This window comes from Petaurus breviceps, unplaced genomic scaffold (genome assembly GCF_028583685.1).
Source record: "Petaurus breviceps papuanus isolate PSGF00001 unplaced genomic scaffold, PetGlider_PUasm1.0 99, whole genome shotgun sequence".
Taxonomy (NCBI): domain Eukaryota; kingdom Metazoa; phylum Chordata; class Mammalia; order Diprotodontia; family Petauridae; genus Petaurus; species Petaurus breviceps.
Window position 1 is genome coordinate 1,771,721 of NW_027187465.1, and position 14,321 is coordinate 1,786,041.

The following is a 14,321-nucleotide window of genomic DNA, read 5'->3' on the forward strand; positions in this document are numbered from 1 at the left end:
ATCCCCTGTTCTAAGGGCCCTCCAGCCCTGACATCCCCTGATCTAAGGCCCCTTCCAGCCCTGACATCCCCTGTCCTCAGGACCCTCCCAGCCCTGACATCCCCTGTTCTAATACCCTTTCCAGCTCTCGAATTCCATTTCCCCACACTAGACTAGACCCAAAGTCAGATAGCTAAGTAGATTCAGATGAGGACTTTGAACCAGTTTCCTCAGAATTCAAACTCATCATTCTTTCCACCCACAGCCCCAGGGGTCTTTCTGTTAAGGAAGAGGATGGAAGAGGCAGGCAGGGCTGAGACCTGGGACTCCCCTCATCCCCAGGGCCACCTTCACAACCACTTCAGAGAGCCTGAAATGGGTCGTTGGTGGATCCATCCGGCCCCATAACTAGGAGGGGCCAACGGAGCTTTGTCCCAAGGCTGGAAATGGAGAGGTGTACATCCTGGGCTGTGCCCCCTCCCCACCCTCTCCTGCCCAGGGAGGGCCTTATCCCAGGCCATGCTTTCTCCTGCAACATCCCCATCCCCACACTGTCACCCTTGAGCTGCCCCCTCCAGCCACAGTCCCTCAGGTCACAATCCCTCAGGTGTATGGCGCTCTACCACCCCCTCCCCTAAGGGAGCCCCTCCCTGACCCCCCCAACACACACATGCATACACACATACAAGCACACATGCACACACTCATACACATACTCACATACACACGCACATGTACACACACATACACACTCACATGCACACACTCATACACTCACTCACACACTAACACACGTACTCACATACACACTCACACATACACATACTCACATGCACATACATACACACAGTCACACATGCTCACACACTCACACACCACACATGCTCACACATACTAGCACACACTAACATGCACACACATACACATACTCACGTAGCACACACTAACACATACTAACATACATATTCACATGCATGCACATGTACACATACACATGCACATACACACACTCATACAGTCACACTCACACACATACACACACATGCATGCACACACACTAACACATACACACCCACATGCACGCACACATGCACACACATATACATACTCACACACACACATACATACCCCACTGCTTGACGGTCCCAGGATAATACAGCTATTCTGAAAGCTCTGGAAGAACACAAAGCAAACAGAAGGCCTGTTTTATGACCAGCTGGTATTTCTGTACCAGAGCATAGGTTTAACCCAGGGGATTGAGAGTCAGGAAGGTATGGGTTTGAATCCTCCCTCTGCCTGGCAGGTGCCTGTGATGGAGCCATGGGCCTTGTGAGTCTCCTCAATGCCCTCGCTAAGTCCAAGGCCTTGAGCCTTTACTTCATTTCCCTGGATCTGTTTCCTCATCCATAAGACCAGGAGGTTGGACTCCACAATCTCTGGGGCCCCCACCACCCTAGATCCAGGATCCTAACTTCCTCCATGGAGGGACTTTCCACACTGGAAGCTCGAGGAACCACTAAAATCACAGGCCCAAAACAACAGAAATGTCTATGGTGCTTTGCCGGCCTCCCAGCTGCTGTCTCCTATGGCTTTCATAATCTCCCTGAGAGGCAGGGCGTGCAGCATTCTACATTCCAAGACAGAATGTGCCTGGACTGCAAAGAGGCCATCCCGTTATCATCCTAGTTTGTGCCTGTGGAGAATGGGGATAAATGGGAGAAGGGGAGGCCCTGCCCAGGGCCTTGGAATAAAGGGAAAATCCCTGGGGGGCCCCCTGCCCACCCTGGCACTCAGCTCAGTGATGAAAAGATGGAAACTGAAACAGGAAGAAAGGTTTGTCTCCTGGAGTGTTGCCCTTCAAAGTAAATAAGAACCACTGATAATAGAGAGGGCAGCTCTTTAAGCAGCAACAGGGCACTATACGGATCCGCATCGTCTGATCCTCGCATGAACCCGGCAGGTGGCTGTCATCATTAACCCCATTTCACAGATGAGGAAACTGAGGCAGGCAGCAGGGAAGGGACTAGCCCACTGCAGTTAAACGAGATAAAGTATGGCAAGTCCTTTGGGACAATACAATTCTGTAGAAACTGGAGTCTGGATTTAAATAACAGACGGAGTCTGTAGGTCCCCACTTGTGACATCATAGTATCAGGTAGGATGAGGTTGAGGCCTGAAGAAAAACCTGAGAAAGGTTCCTGAGAGGGAGACCTGGTGGGATTTCCCTCATAATCCCACCTTATCTGGATGTCCACTCGAAATTTGTTATGAATATGATAAACCGCCAGCACCAGGGGAGACAAGGCTACCCAAAAAGGGACAGAAAGCACTCGGTCAGAAATGGACCAGGTCAAAGTTCCCATACAAATAGATCAGCAGTGGGCTAGACCTATGGATTCCCCTGAACTTCCAGCTTGAGCCAGATGGGGAAACCCAGGCTGCAAAGGACAACAAAAATCACTTCATTGGAATGTGCTGTTTTTTAATATTCCTAACGAATTTAGTGGGTTTGAAACCCACTGAAATTCCTCATATGGGAGATTTTTTAACAGGTTAGAAAATTATGTTTCCAAGTTGTTTACATGTGCAGATAGGACAGTTTTTGTAGGAGACGCACGTGCCTGGCTTTCAGTCCCCCAGAGAGGAAAGAGAAGGTCAGTCTCCAGGAGGAGAAGGTGATGGACAGATAGTGTCAACGGCTGTAGAGAAGTCAAGGATGGGGACTGAGAAAAGCCCACTGGGTCTGGCAGTTAAGGGACCATTGGTCCCCAGGCCTGGATATAACCAGACCCAAGTGGGGCTAGGCTCAGTGAGGAAACGGCTTGAGCTGCCTCTCTCTCTCCACAGTTCCGGGAGAACATCCAGGACATACTGCCCAACGTCCCCAACCCTGACGATTATTTTTTCCTGCGTTGGCTCCGAGGTGAGGAGGGAAGTTAAGCGAGTAGCAGGATCATGATAAGTCTGCCAGGGGGTGCTATGGTGTAATGTTGGCATTACATTTGGGCAGCATTAAAGTCTAATCTGCCATGTGGTCATTGCCTGTCCCCTAGCCATCTTACCAATGACAGTCATAACAATGACAGCAGTCATGGGTGAGGATGAGGACAAAAGGGGCCAAGGCAGAGAGGCTAGGGAGGGGCCATGTTTACTGTAAATGTTAATGATCCTTAGTTACCCCGTTCATTTTGAGGCTCCCCACCCCAGGACCTAGGTCACCTTGGGCAAGTCACAGACTCTCTGAGCCTCATGGTTCCTCCTCTGTACAATGAGGGGCCTGGACTGGCTGGCCTCCAAGAGCCCTTCCAGCTTTGTGTCTAGGGGGCTATGGACACCTTTCACTTCTAAGTCCTATGAGCCTCGATCTCAGCACCTGTAAATGCCCACAAGAATACTCGCACCAAGCTTACTCACAAGGTGGCTGGTGAGGCTCAAACCAGAAAATGCACAGAAAGTATCTGAGGCAATTTAGGGGGTCAGAAATTCCAGTGATGGAACTGGAGTCAAGAGAGCCCTGGGCTTGAATCCCAGCCTACTAGCTGTGTGACCCTGGGTAAGTCACTGTGCTTCTTTGAGAGTTAGTTTTCCCATCTGTAAAAGGGGATCAAAGTCTTGCACCCTGACTTCAGAGTTGTGAGGAAAGGGATTCCTCACCCTTAAAAGGTGCTCCATGATGTTACTGCTTAGGATAGGGAGACAGGAATGGGGGACCCGGGGTCTCATTAGTATCATTTCAGTATCTTCCTGGTGAAGATATCCCCTCAATCAATGGACCTTCTCTGCACCGTTTCGTCTCAGAGGCTTGTCTGAGAGCCCTGAGAGGCTGTGACTTACCCAAGGTCATACAGCCTGGGTCCAGGGTTGGTTCTCTTCCCAGTACACCACACTGTCTCTTCAACCTACTATGACAATGCCCGTTTTCTCCTCTTTTTGTAATTATTCGTGTCTTCACACATCCCTCCTTCAGCTCGAAGCTTTGACCTGCAGAAGTCAGAAGCCATGGTGCGCAAGGTGAGTCTCTCCAGTCCCCAGCTTGGCTCATGACCAGCTCCAGACCAAGCTGCCCACTGCTGCCCGCACCCTTCCGGGTCTCGGCACCTCAGACGGACCGCTAGGGATCCCCGCCTAGCCCAGCCTCACGGCGCTGCCTCTTGTCTTTCTGCAGTACGTGGAGTTCCGGAAGAACATGGACATCGATCACATCCTGGACTGGCAACCCCCAGAGGTGAGGCCTCAGCAAGACTGCCTACGCAGCCCCTGCATCCCAGGGAGGGGGGAGGGGACGGGACCACTGAAGAGGCAGAATCTATTCATGGGTCCATTCATTCACTCATGTATATTTGCGAGGCAACTGCAGAACGATGGCATGTTTCACATGATTACTTATGGAGGGGAAGGAGGGAGGGATAGAATTTGGAACTCGACACTTTCATGTTGTAACATGTAATTGGGGGAAAATGAAATTTTGTATATATTTATATATTTTTTAAAAAGAAGAAGAATGAAGTTTAAAGCATCTTGGGTTCAAAGGCAAAAGACCTGGGTTCAGATTCTAATAGGCAAGGTTCTCCATCTCCTAAACTGTGAGGTGGGGATGGGGACTGGCACCAGTTACATTGTCGAGGGAATTGCTTTGTAGAAGGCTGGAGAGATGTGAGGTGCTATTATGGAGCTGAATTGTGTGATCTGTATCCTTGGGGAGACTATCCACATGGAGAACACAGGCCACCGAAGACCCCCAAGGTGCCTAACCTGTGTCACACCACAGTCTGCTGCATTGATTCATTAAGGGTCCTTAGAGGTCATTGAGTCCAACTCCCTCATTTTCCAGAGGAGGAAACTGAGGCCCAGGGAAGGGTCATAGATTCAGAGTCAGAAGGGGCCTCGGAGATCAGGTCCCAATGTCTCATTTTATAGAAGGTAAAACTGAAGCCCAGAGAGGGGAAGTGATTTGGTCAGGGTCACACAGCAAGGCCACGGTTAGAACCCAGGTGCCCCCTGACCTGGGGCCCTGCCCTAAACTGTCTGTCCCTGCCCAGGTGATCCAGCAGTACATGCCGGGGGGCCTCTGCGGCTATGACCGGGACGGCTGCCCCATCTGGTACGACATCATCGGCCCCCTGGATCCCAAGGGGCTCCTCTTCTCGGTGACCAAGCAGGACTTTCTCAAGGCCAAAATGCGGGACTGTGAGCGTATCCTACGAGAGTGTGACCTTCAGACTGAGAAGGTGAGGCCAGAGGCGGGAGTGTGGCCTGGGGGAAGGGGGGGGAAGCAGCTTCAGCAGGAGAACAGCAAAGGTCAGCACTGTCCAGGGAAGAAGAGGGAATGTGAGGGCTGGGGCTGGGGGGAGGAAGGGCGCTAACAGCGGTGAGGACCCTGGGTGAGGGCTGAGAAAGCTGGCCATTGGCTTAGCTTGGCACTCACTTAGCATGGTCTTTAAAGCTCCTCCCACCTCTGCCATGCCCTGTTCTAAAGCCCTTCCCAACCCTGACATCCATGGTTCTCAGGCCCCTCCCACCAGCTGACCCCTCTCTCCTCTGCCTGGAGGGCTCCCACCTCTGCTTCCCCTCCCTACCCCACCCCACCTGGTGGAGCCCCTCCTTGGAGCTCCTCAGTCCCCTCCTCTTCCTACAGCTTGGGAAGAAGATCGAGACCATTGTGATGATCTTTGACTGTGAAGGGCTGGGCCTGAAGCACTTTTGGAAGCCCTTGGTGGAAACGTACCAGGAGGTGTGTGAGGCTGCCCAGGGCTGGTGGGCACGAGCTCAGGAGCAGGACCCACCAACTGTGCTCTCCCTGGGAGCTATTTCCTCTAGAGAGGAGAGTTTGGTCTGCGGTAGAACCCAAAATCCCTTTTTTGAATGGAGAGAGAGCTTGGTGAGGTAGGAGAGCTGCCCAAGGAGTGAGAACCTGGCTTCAGACCCCACCTCTGACTCCTTCTAAGCTGTGACTTTGGAGAAGCTGCTTTGTCCCCGTGGGCATCAGTATTCTCATCTGTAAAATGGGGTTAAGAGAATGGATAGAGAGATGGCCTCAGAGCCAGCAAGACCTGGGTTCAGGTCCTACTTCCGAGCCACCTGGCCATGAGACCCTGAACAAATTACTACACTTGTCAGTGTGTTAAACAATTCCCCCAAATTATCAGATACTGTGGTCACAGATTTAGAGTTGGGAGGAACCGTAGACATCACGGCGTCGGGGCATCAGTCCCAACCCACCCTTATTGGCATATGAAGAGACTGAGGCACACCGAGGTTAAATGAGTTGCCCACAGTCACACAACCTCAAGTATCAGAGGTAAGACTGCAGTCCAGGACCCTGTCCACTTCAGTGTGGTGCTGACTTGCCCTGGAAGTCAGAGAAATGACTTGGAGTCACTGTGGACTGGCACACAGTTGGCGCTTTGTAAATGTCAGCAATTATTATTAGCAGGAACAGAATTTGAGTGAAATTTGATTTAATGCCTTTTATCCGGTTCTCACAAGGCCCAGAGATTTCATCCAGGCAGCCGGGGATAGACCCCTTTGAAAGAGGGGACTCCCTGGGCTGTACCCAGAGAGGGCTGGTCATGGGGAAGGGGAAGCCCCCAGAGGACAGAAGGGCTTGTCTTCCAAGGTGTCCTGATTCTGGCTTCCCAGAACTCCGGGACTGGGAGGGATGGAGTGAAGGGGGCTTGGTGTGACCAGGAGCCCAGAGAAGAGGGCTCCATGGGTCTAATGGCCATCTACCTTGTTGGCTTCACAGTTCTTCAGTCTTCTGGAAGAGAACTACCCGGAGAGGCTCAAATTCATGCTCATTATCAAGGGTAAGTGTGATCACACCCTGCCCTCAGAGAGATCCACTGCAAAGAGCTGGGCGCCCACATCTGTCCTGAGCTGGGGGCCAGGACGGCTGCCCCGAGACATCGTCAAGCATCATCTCAGTTCTGCCTTCCTGGACCCAGTGCTGAGCCCAAATCATGGCCCAGAATAGACACATAACAGACACTTGTTGGTTTGTAGGGTTTGGGGACCACAGGCAAGTCAGTTACCATCTGACTTGGGTACTACAAGATCTGGGTTCAAGTCTAGGTTCCATCACTTACTAGCCTGATAACCTTGGGCAAGTCACTTTTACCAGAGTTTCCTCCTCTGAAAAGCACCCAACATCATGCCTGCCCTGCCTTGATTCAATTGTTCTGTTTGAGCCCAGAGGAAGAGCCGGGGCAAAGACAGAGAGATACAAAGAGACAGAATTAGGCTCTACATCAGGGGAAAGTTCCAGACAGTGAGAGCTGTGACAAAAGAAAATGGCCTGGCCCTAGGGCAGTGGGCTACCCCGACCTTCCGCAGAGGATGGAAGGCACTGGGCACCATATAGTGGGGATTCCTTTCCTTGATGGGTAGAATACAAAAAGGAACCCTTCCATCTCTCAAATCTGTGACTCCATAATTCATTTCAATGAAACACCCACTTTGTGCCAGTCACTGAGTGAGGCCTCATGGTAACTTTGACAAAAATGAACCAGTTCCTGCCCTCAGGGTGTTTACAGTTTATTAAGGGAAACAACATTGACAGATAGAAGCAGATACAAAATATAAGAAAGGTAATTTCAGTGGGGAAAGCTCCAGGAGCTGGGGGAGGGAGATCAGGAAAGGTTTCAGAGCCGTGAGATATCAGGAATGGGTAAGTCACCCCGGTAGCTTAGGTAGGACTTCATGGGGGACAGGCACTTGACCTAGGTCCTGAAAGGAGGATGTAAATCAACATATGTAAATGTGGGAGAAGTCTATTACAGAATGGCCTGGACAAAGGTCCAGACAAGAGGGAGAGACCAGGACCAGAAAATGGGGACAGAGAAGTCCAGTACAGGGCGGTGGCTCGTATGGCATCATCAGCATCATTGTAGAAGTAGCCTTTATGAACTAAGTTTATATCCAGGTGGAAGCAAAATAACCGATCTTTTTCCTTCTCTTATTTGGTTTTATGTCCTCTTTACCATTTTTCATTCCAGCTGGTACAATCCGTCCTTATAACCTGACTAATGTATAACGTGAAAGTATTTACAGATCCTATACTGGACTATAAGCCGCCATGGGGGGGGAGGGAAGGGAGGGGGACAGAATGTGAAACTCAAGGAATTGTGGAATTGAATCCTGTAAACTAAAAGGAAACAAACAAATTAATAAAAAAATTTAAAAATTTAAAAAAAAAGAAGTAGCCTTTATATGGCATTCTAACGTTTGCAAATAGCACCTCATCTTATCGTCACAACAACCCTGAGACGTAATTAGGTGCTATTGTTATCAACATTTTAAAGGTGAAGAAACTGAGGGAGACAGTGATTAAGTGACTTGCCCAAGGTCACAGCAAGTGTCAGAAGCAGGGTGTGAACCCATGCTTTCTTGACCCCAAATCCGGTGCTGGCTGTACCCGTTGGTCTGCCCAAGGGTCACTATCACTCTCTTTAGCTTAGCGCTGTCCTGTGTCTTTCTCCTGTGGTTTTCCATGTGTTATTTCCATCTCACACGACTCTAACGCTAGCTCCAGCTCCTTGAGGGAGAGCACTGTCACCTCCTCTCCAATCCCCACAACACCCAGCCCAAGACTGTAAACTCCATGAGGGCAGGGATGGTGTCGTACAAACTTTGTCTCCTCCGGGGCCCAGCCCAGGGGCCACACACAATTGGTCTTTAATTACTTTTCAGTGACTGGAGCTGTCCAGGTTTGCCATTGTACCACCCGTGGAGAGCTTTCTTCAGGCTTGTAGCTGCAGAACTCATGCGGTCTCTCCACATTTCTCTTTCTAGCCACCAAACTATTCCCTGTGGGCTACAATCTCATGAAACCCTTCCTGAGTGAAGACACTCGCAGGAAGATTGTCGTACTGGGAAGTGAGTAGCTCTCCCCTCCACCAGTCTGGATCCTCCTCCTCCTCATTCCCTCCTTTTCTTCTTCCTTTTCTTCCTTCCTCTCTTCCTTCTTCTCTTCCTTCTCCTCCTTCACTTCCTCTTCCTCATTTTCCTCCCACTCCTCCTCTTCCTTCTCCTCTCTCTTCTCCTTCTCCCCCAAGTCCTGTCACCAATGGACCTGTCCAAGAATTCTAGACTAAGAATCACTTTCCCCCCACAAAACTTTGGGCACCATGAGGGATAGGCATGTCTTATAGCAAATCTCCACCATCTCAGACCCTGTGTAAGACCACAAGTCAAGTTGGAGAAGCTGAATTCTCTCCAAAAAAATTGAGGATATAATTAACCTACAGTGGACCGATCAAGACTTAGCCTGAAGCAGCAGCTGATGGGGCACCGTACCCTGCAGAGGTGTCGTACAAAGTGCGGTCACCCTGAAGAGAGCCCCAACAGATCATGGTGACACCACCAAGCTTGCTGAGGGGAATGACCCTGCAGAAAAACTCAGTAAGGCATCCTGAGCCCAAAGACATCCCTGTCCCAGCACCCCAGAATCTCAGAGTGGAAAGGCGCCCCAGAGGCCCCTGGGGGCAGTCCAGACATAGAGAAGAATCCCTTCCAGTGGTGTTCTAGCTTTTGTTTGAACACACACGCACACCATGCACAGCATGCACATGTGCACACACACACACCACATGCACACACGTGTGATCACATATACACATACATGCACACATGTGTGATCACGCATGCTCACACACAAACACACACCATGAGAGGATATCATTGAAGGAAGCCTGGTCCAATTGCAGATAGCTCTAACAAGAGCTTGACAAGGAAGCTTGTCCTGACAACAAGCCTACATTTCTCCCAGGGCAATTTCCACCCATGACTCCTTGTTATGTCTTCTGGGGCGAAGCAGAATGAAGCTCATCCCTACTCCACATGACAGTCCTTCACAGACCTAAAGATGTCTTTCACACCCATTGAAATTGTCTCTTGTACAGGCTAAGCACCCAAAGTGCTTTCACCCTGTCCTTATATGCCACGGACTCAAGGCCCTTCCCTACTCTGGCTGCCCTTCTCTGGAGCAAGTTTGTCAATGACCCTCCTAAATTTTGTCACCCAGAACTGATGCCAGCACTCCAGATGAACTCTGCCCACACAGAGTCCAAAAAGACCATCCCTTTCCTGGTCTTTCCTGGACTTTGAATCTCCCTTCATGTAGTGTAAGATGTCATTAGCTTTTGTGGCTGCCATACTGCACTGTTAATTAATGTGGAGCTTGTGGTCCTCTTAAACCTCCAGATTTTTTTTTCAAATGAACGTCTAGCCATTCTACTCCCATCTTGTTCTTGTGAAAATGGTTTTTGGAACCCCTTTATCCCTTTTAACCCTCACTTTAGTAGCCAGAGAAGTCATAAAGCCAATTGATGGGATGTAGTTAATAATATCCAACAGGATAAAGTTAATCCCATAGAACTAATGGGCAAAGTATAGTGAACCTAGAGAGACTGTCAGCTCTTCATTCCTTACCTCTGGCTTTCCCCTATTGTAACTAAGTCCCCATCTCTTCTCCTCTCCTGCTCTGACCTGGTTTCATTTGGTTGCTAAGCAGCTACACAATGCATCTGGGTTTAAACAGCCTCCTACTGCTTCCAAAAGCAAACTGGGTGAGGATGAAGGGGAGGAGGAGAAAATATTCAGAGGATCCCAGGATCTGAACCTTAGAGATTCTCTAATCCGGGGGTGGGAAACCTACAGCTTTGAGGTCTCATGTGGCCCTCTAAGTCCTCAAGTGCAACCCTCTGACTGAATCCAAACCCCACAATGTGACCCTCTAGGTCCTCAAGTGTGGTCAATCCAAAGTTGGATTCAATCAAAGGGCCACACTTGAAGACCTATAGGGCCACATGTGGCCTCAAGGCAGCAGGTTCCCCACCCCTGCAAGTCTAATCCAACCTTCTCATTCCATAAAGGTTAAGTAACACACAGCTGGTCATACAGCTGGTAAGTGATGGACCCAGTTGTTCAAGGTTGATTTTTGTTTGTTTGTTTTTGTTTTTTGGAGGGGGGAAGGTAGGGCAATTAGGGTTAAGTGACTTGCCCAAGGTCACACAGCTAGTTTTGTGCTAAGTGTCTGAGGCCGGATTTGAATTCAGGTCCTCCTGACTCCAGGGCTGGTACTCTATTCACTGTGCCACCTAGCCACACCCTCAGGTTGATTTAAAAAGAAAAGAAAGAAAATCACTTGGCCAACCCTGGCTGCAACATTGTCTTATGAGCACATCCCAAAATCATCTGAGTCTCCATGTGTCACCAGGTCACTAAGAAGAGAATGCTGGCTTCTGTAGATATGGCTAGATCCCTCCCTGGCAGGAGCTGACAGGGAGGGGTGAGTGACAGCAGAGTATGGAAAGCTACCTAGCCTAGTGTAGGGACCTGCCCGGCTGCCCAGCAGGACCGGCAGCCTGAGGATCAATCAAGCAGAACAGAAAAGCTGCCCAGAGACTCCCCCGAGTAGTGACAGGGCTAAGAGAGTACACCCACAAAGGGCGAGCCACTTCTCACTCACACCTGATAACCCGCTGTCCCTCTCCTCCTCCCCCCCCCAGCCAACTGGAAGGAGGGTTTGCTGAAGCTCATCAGCCCTGAGGAACTGCCTGTACAATTTGGGGGAACATTGACAGACCCCGATGGGAACCCCAAGTGTGTAACCAAGGTACAACGCCCTGGGCCAGGCGGGGGGAGGAAGGAGCAGAGAGGGGGGGGAAGAATGAAGGCGGGTGGCGTCAATGGCCTTATTCATGCTGGACTCTGCTTCCAGATTAACTACGGAGGCGAGATCCCCAAATCCATGTATGTGCGGGACCAGGTAAAGACCCAGTACGAGCACTCAGTACAGATCAGCAGGGGCTCCTCTCATCAGGTGGAATATGAGATTCTCTTCCCCGGCTGTGTTCTCAGGTAAGGGGCCTGCCTCTGCCAGCCCAGGCCCCTGGCATGCTTCCACAGACTTGGCGCATGACGAGGCTCTTGGCTCCATCACAGGTGGCAGTTCATGTCCGATGGGGCAGATGTAGGCTTTGGGGTATTCCTGAAGACCAAGATGGGGGAGCGACAGAGAGCTGGGGAGATGACAGAGGTGCTTGCCAGCCAGAGATACAATGCACACATGGTCCCTGAGGACGGGAGTCTCACCTGCACCGAGCCTGGTGTGTGTAAGTCTGTTTTTCTACCTCCTCCTCCACCTTCCCAGGACCTCTCCTCTCCTCCCCTCCCTTCCCCCCTCTCCCCATCCCCCCCAGACTCTCATGTACACACACCCCCTTTCCCAAACCCACCTCTCCATCTCTCCACGCAGAACACTATGGCAGCAGCGGGCCCATCCATCACCATGCTCTAAGGGGACAGGGCAGTTTGGTGTAGTGATTTGGAATCAGAGGAACTGGGTTCAAATCCCAGCTCTGTTATTTACTCCCTGTGTGACCTTGACAAGTCATTAACTTCTCAAGTTTCCTCCTCTACATCATGAAAGGACTTGAACCAGGTGCCTGTAGCATCTTCTGTTCTAAAGGCCATGACCCTCTGACCCTGATCTTTGCCTTTGGGTTTACAACATTAGCTTATGTTTTTAGTGTTCTAAAGTTTACACAGTTATTATTTCATTCCACCTTCCCAATCAATACAAGAAAGTCAGGGGAGGGAGTTTTATCTCCGTTTTGCAGAGAAGGAAACAGGCTCAAAGGGAGTGGGGTGACTTACCCACAGTTACAAAACTAGTAAGTGAGAGGCAGGACACCAAATAAATACCCTTTCTGCTACATCTCCTTTGTGGGTATTCACACTACCATCAAGGCTGCCAAGTGCCAAGACAGCCACCTGGGCTCAGACACTGTGGCCTCTCCCCACTGGGGCAGCTTAAGGCAGGCTGGGGCAGGAGCCAGGTGGGAATCAGTGTTGGATGACAGACTCAGGCAAAAGGAGAAGAGAACACAGATGGGAGGAAGTTGGTCCAACCGAGACCAAGAAACACAGTCACGAGGAGAACCCAACTCTCCAAGCTCAGGAGAACGTAGCTGCCATTGCCTGCCCACCTGTGTCTCTGTCTCTGTCCCCGCAGATGTCCTGAGGTTTGACAACACCTACAGCTTTGTTCACACCAAGAAGGTCAGCTTCACTGTGGAGGTGCTGCTCCCAGATGAAGGAATGCAGAAGTATGACAAGGAATACACACCCATCTAGAACATAAAGGGGTGGGGGGCAGGAGAGTCAGTCAAGCAATGGAAGCGAATGGTGAGGAATGATGACTCACAGTACCCCCCTATTCACTACGCCCTATTATTCACTTCTATAAGTTAATTAAACTCCGGGGTGGGGGAGCAGTCTATAAGTTAATCATACTCTCAATTACCTCTTTTGGTTAATTATACACAGTCACTGCCCATGTAGCATCACTGGGTACATCTGTGGGTTCGGTATACTGGGGAGGTGGGGCACTCCCTCAGTAAACTATGCTGTCAGCTTCTCCATAGACTCTCTTGGTAATCTCTAGAAGTTAATGACACCATAGGGTAGCTCTTTAGGTAAACTATAATCTGCCAATTATCTCTATAAACTTTCTTAGCTGGGTCTCCAAGGCAACTACACCCTTGGGGGTAATTATGTACATTCAATCAATTTCCTCTTTGGGCTCTATACATTATTTCTCTGGATTAATCTCACTTTGTTGTGCAGCTCTAGAGTTAATTACGCTCAGTTGAGTAGGGAGGAAGAGCTGGGCTCTGTAGGTTTACTTGACAGGGTCAATTCCCCTCAGTCAATTCCCTTCCACTAATTTCCATTAGTCAGTTCCCCTCAACCAGTTTCCATTGGTCAATTCCTCTCTGTCAATTCCCCTTGGATAATTCTCTTCTGTCAACCCTCCTCTACCAATTCCCTTCAGTCAGTTTTCTTGGTTATCTCTAGAAGTTAACAGCAGCGTCAAGTTAAGTCTGTAGGTTAACTTAGCAAGGTCGATTTCTCTCTGCTAATTCCCCTTGGTCAGTTTTCCTCTGTCAATTCCCCTGGTCAATTCCCTTCTGCCAATTCCCCCTTCAGTTTCCTTGGTTATCTCTAGAGGTTAACAACAGTGTCAGTTAGCTCTGTAGGTTAACAACTAGCTTTGCAGCTTGGCTGGTTAACTACATTCCATGGGCCTTCTTTTAGGTTAATGTGTATTGTCTGTTACATCAATCAGTTAAGCCCACCCTGTGGATTATCTCTGACTTATCTATACTATACTGGGTTTCTCTATTTTGTGGGATGTCTCTGTAGGTAAATTGCATTAGACAAACCAAATGACCACTCTCTCCAGGACTCCTTCTCTCACCTTTCTAAAGTCCCCTCCACCAGATCTTGATTTTTCAGGCTTCCATTGACTTAAATGATTTTCCCTGTCCTTAGTATAC

At 49.8% G+C, this 14,321-nt stretch overlaps 1 protein-coding gene across 3 annotated transcripts in view; it reads left to right on the forward strand.

Annotated features, from left to right (window-relative positions):
• Nucleotides 1-13,587, forward strand: part of LOC138156516 (SEC14-like protein 3) — a 14,497-nt gene extending 910 nt beyond the window's left edge. Inside the window, exons 2-12 of one of the 3 annotated variants that reach the window (XM_069081873.1) lie at nt 2,827-2,902; nt 3,947-3,990; nt 4,145-4,204; nt 5,019-5,207; nt 5,615-5,710; nt 6,725-6,785; nt 8,770-8,853; nt 11,487-11,593; nt 11,699-11,838; nt 11,923-12,092; nt 12,995-13,587. In XM_069081873.1, the coding sequence (XP_068937974.1) occupies nt 2,827-2,902; nt 3,947-3,990; nt 4,145-4,204; nt 5,019-5,207; nt 5,615-5,710; nt 6,725-6,785; nt 8,770-8,853; nt 11,487-11,593; nt 11,699-11,838; nt 11,923-12,092; nt 12,995-13,116 (1,149 nt within the window). In that variant the 3' untranslated portion in view covers nt 13,117-13,587. Of the gene's footprint in view, nt 1-2,826; nt 2,903-3,946; nt 3,991-4,144; nt 4,205-5,018; nt 5,208-5,614; nt 5,711-6,724; nt 6,786-8,769; nt 8,854-11,486; nt 11,594-11,698; nt 11,839-11,922; nt 12,093-12,994 lie in introns of those variants that run through there. The other 2 variants (XM_069081874.1, XM_069081875.1) reach the window with 2 other exon arrangements.
• The last annotated feature ends 734 nt before the right edge of the window (nt 13,588-14,321 follow it).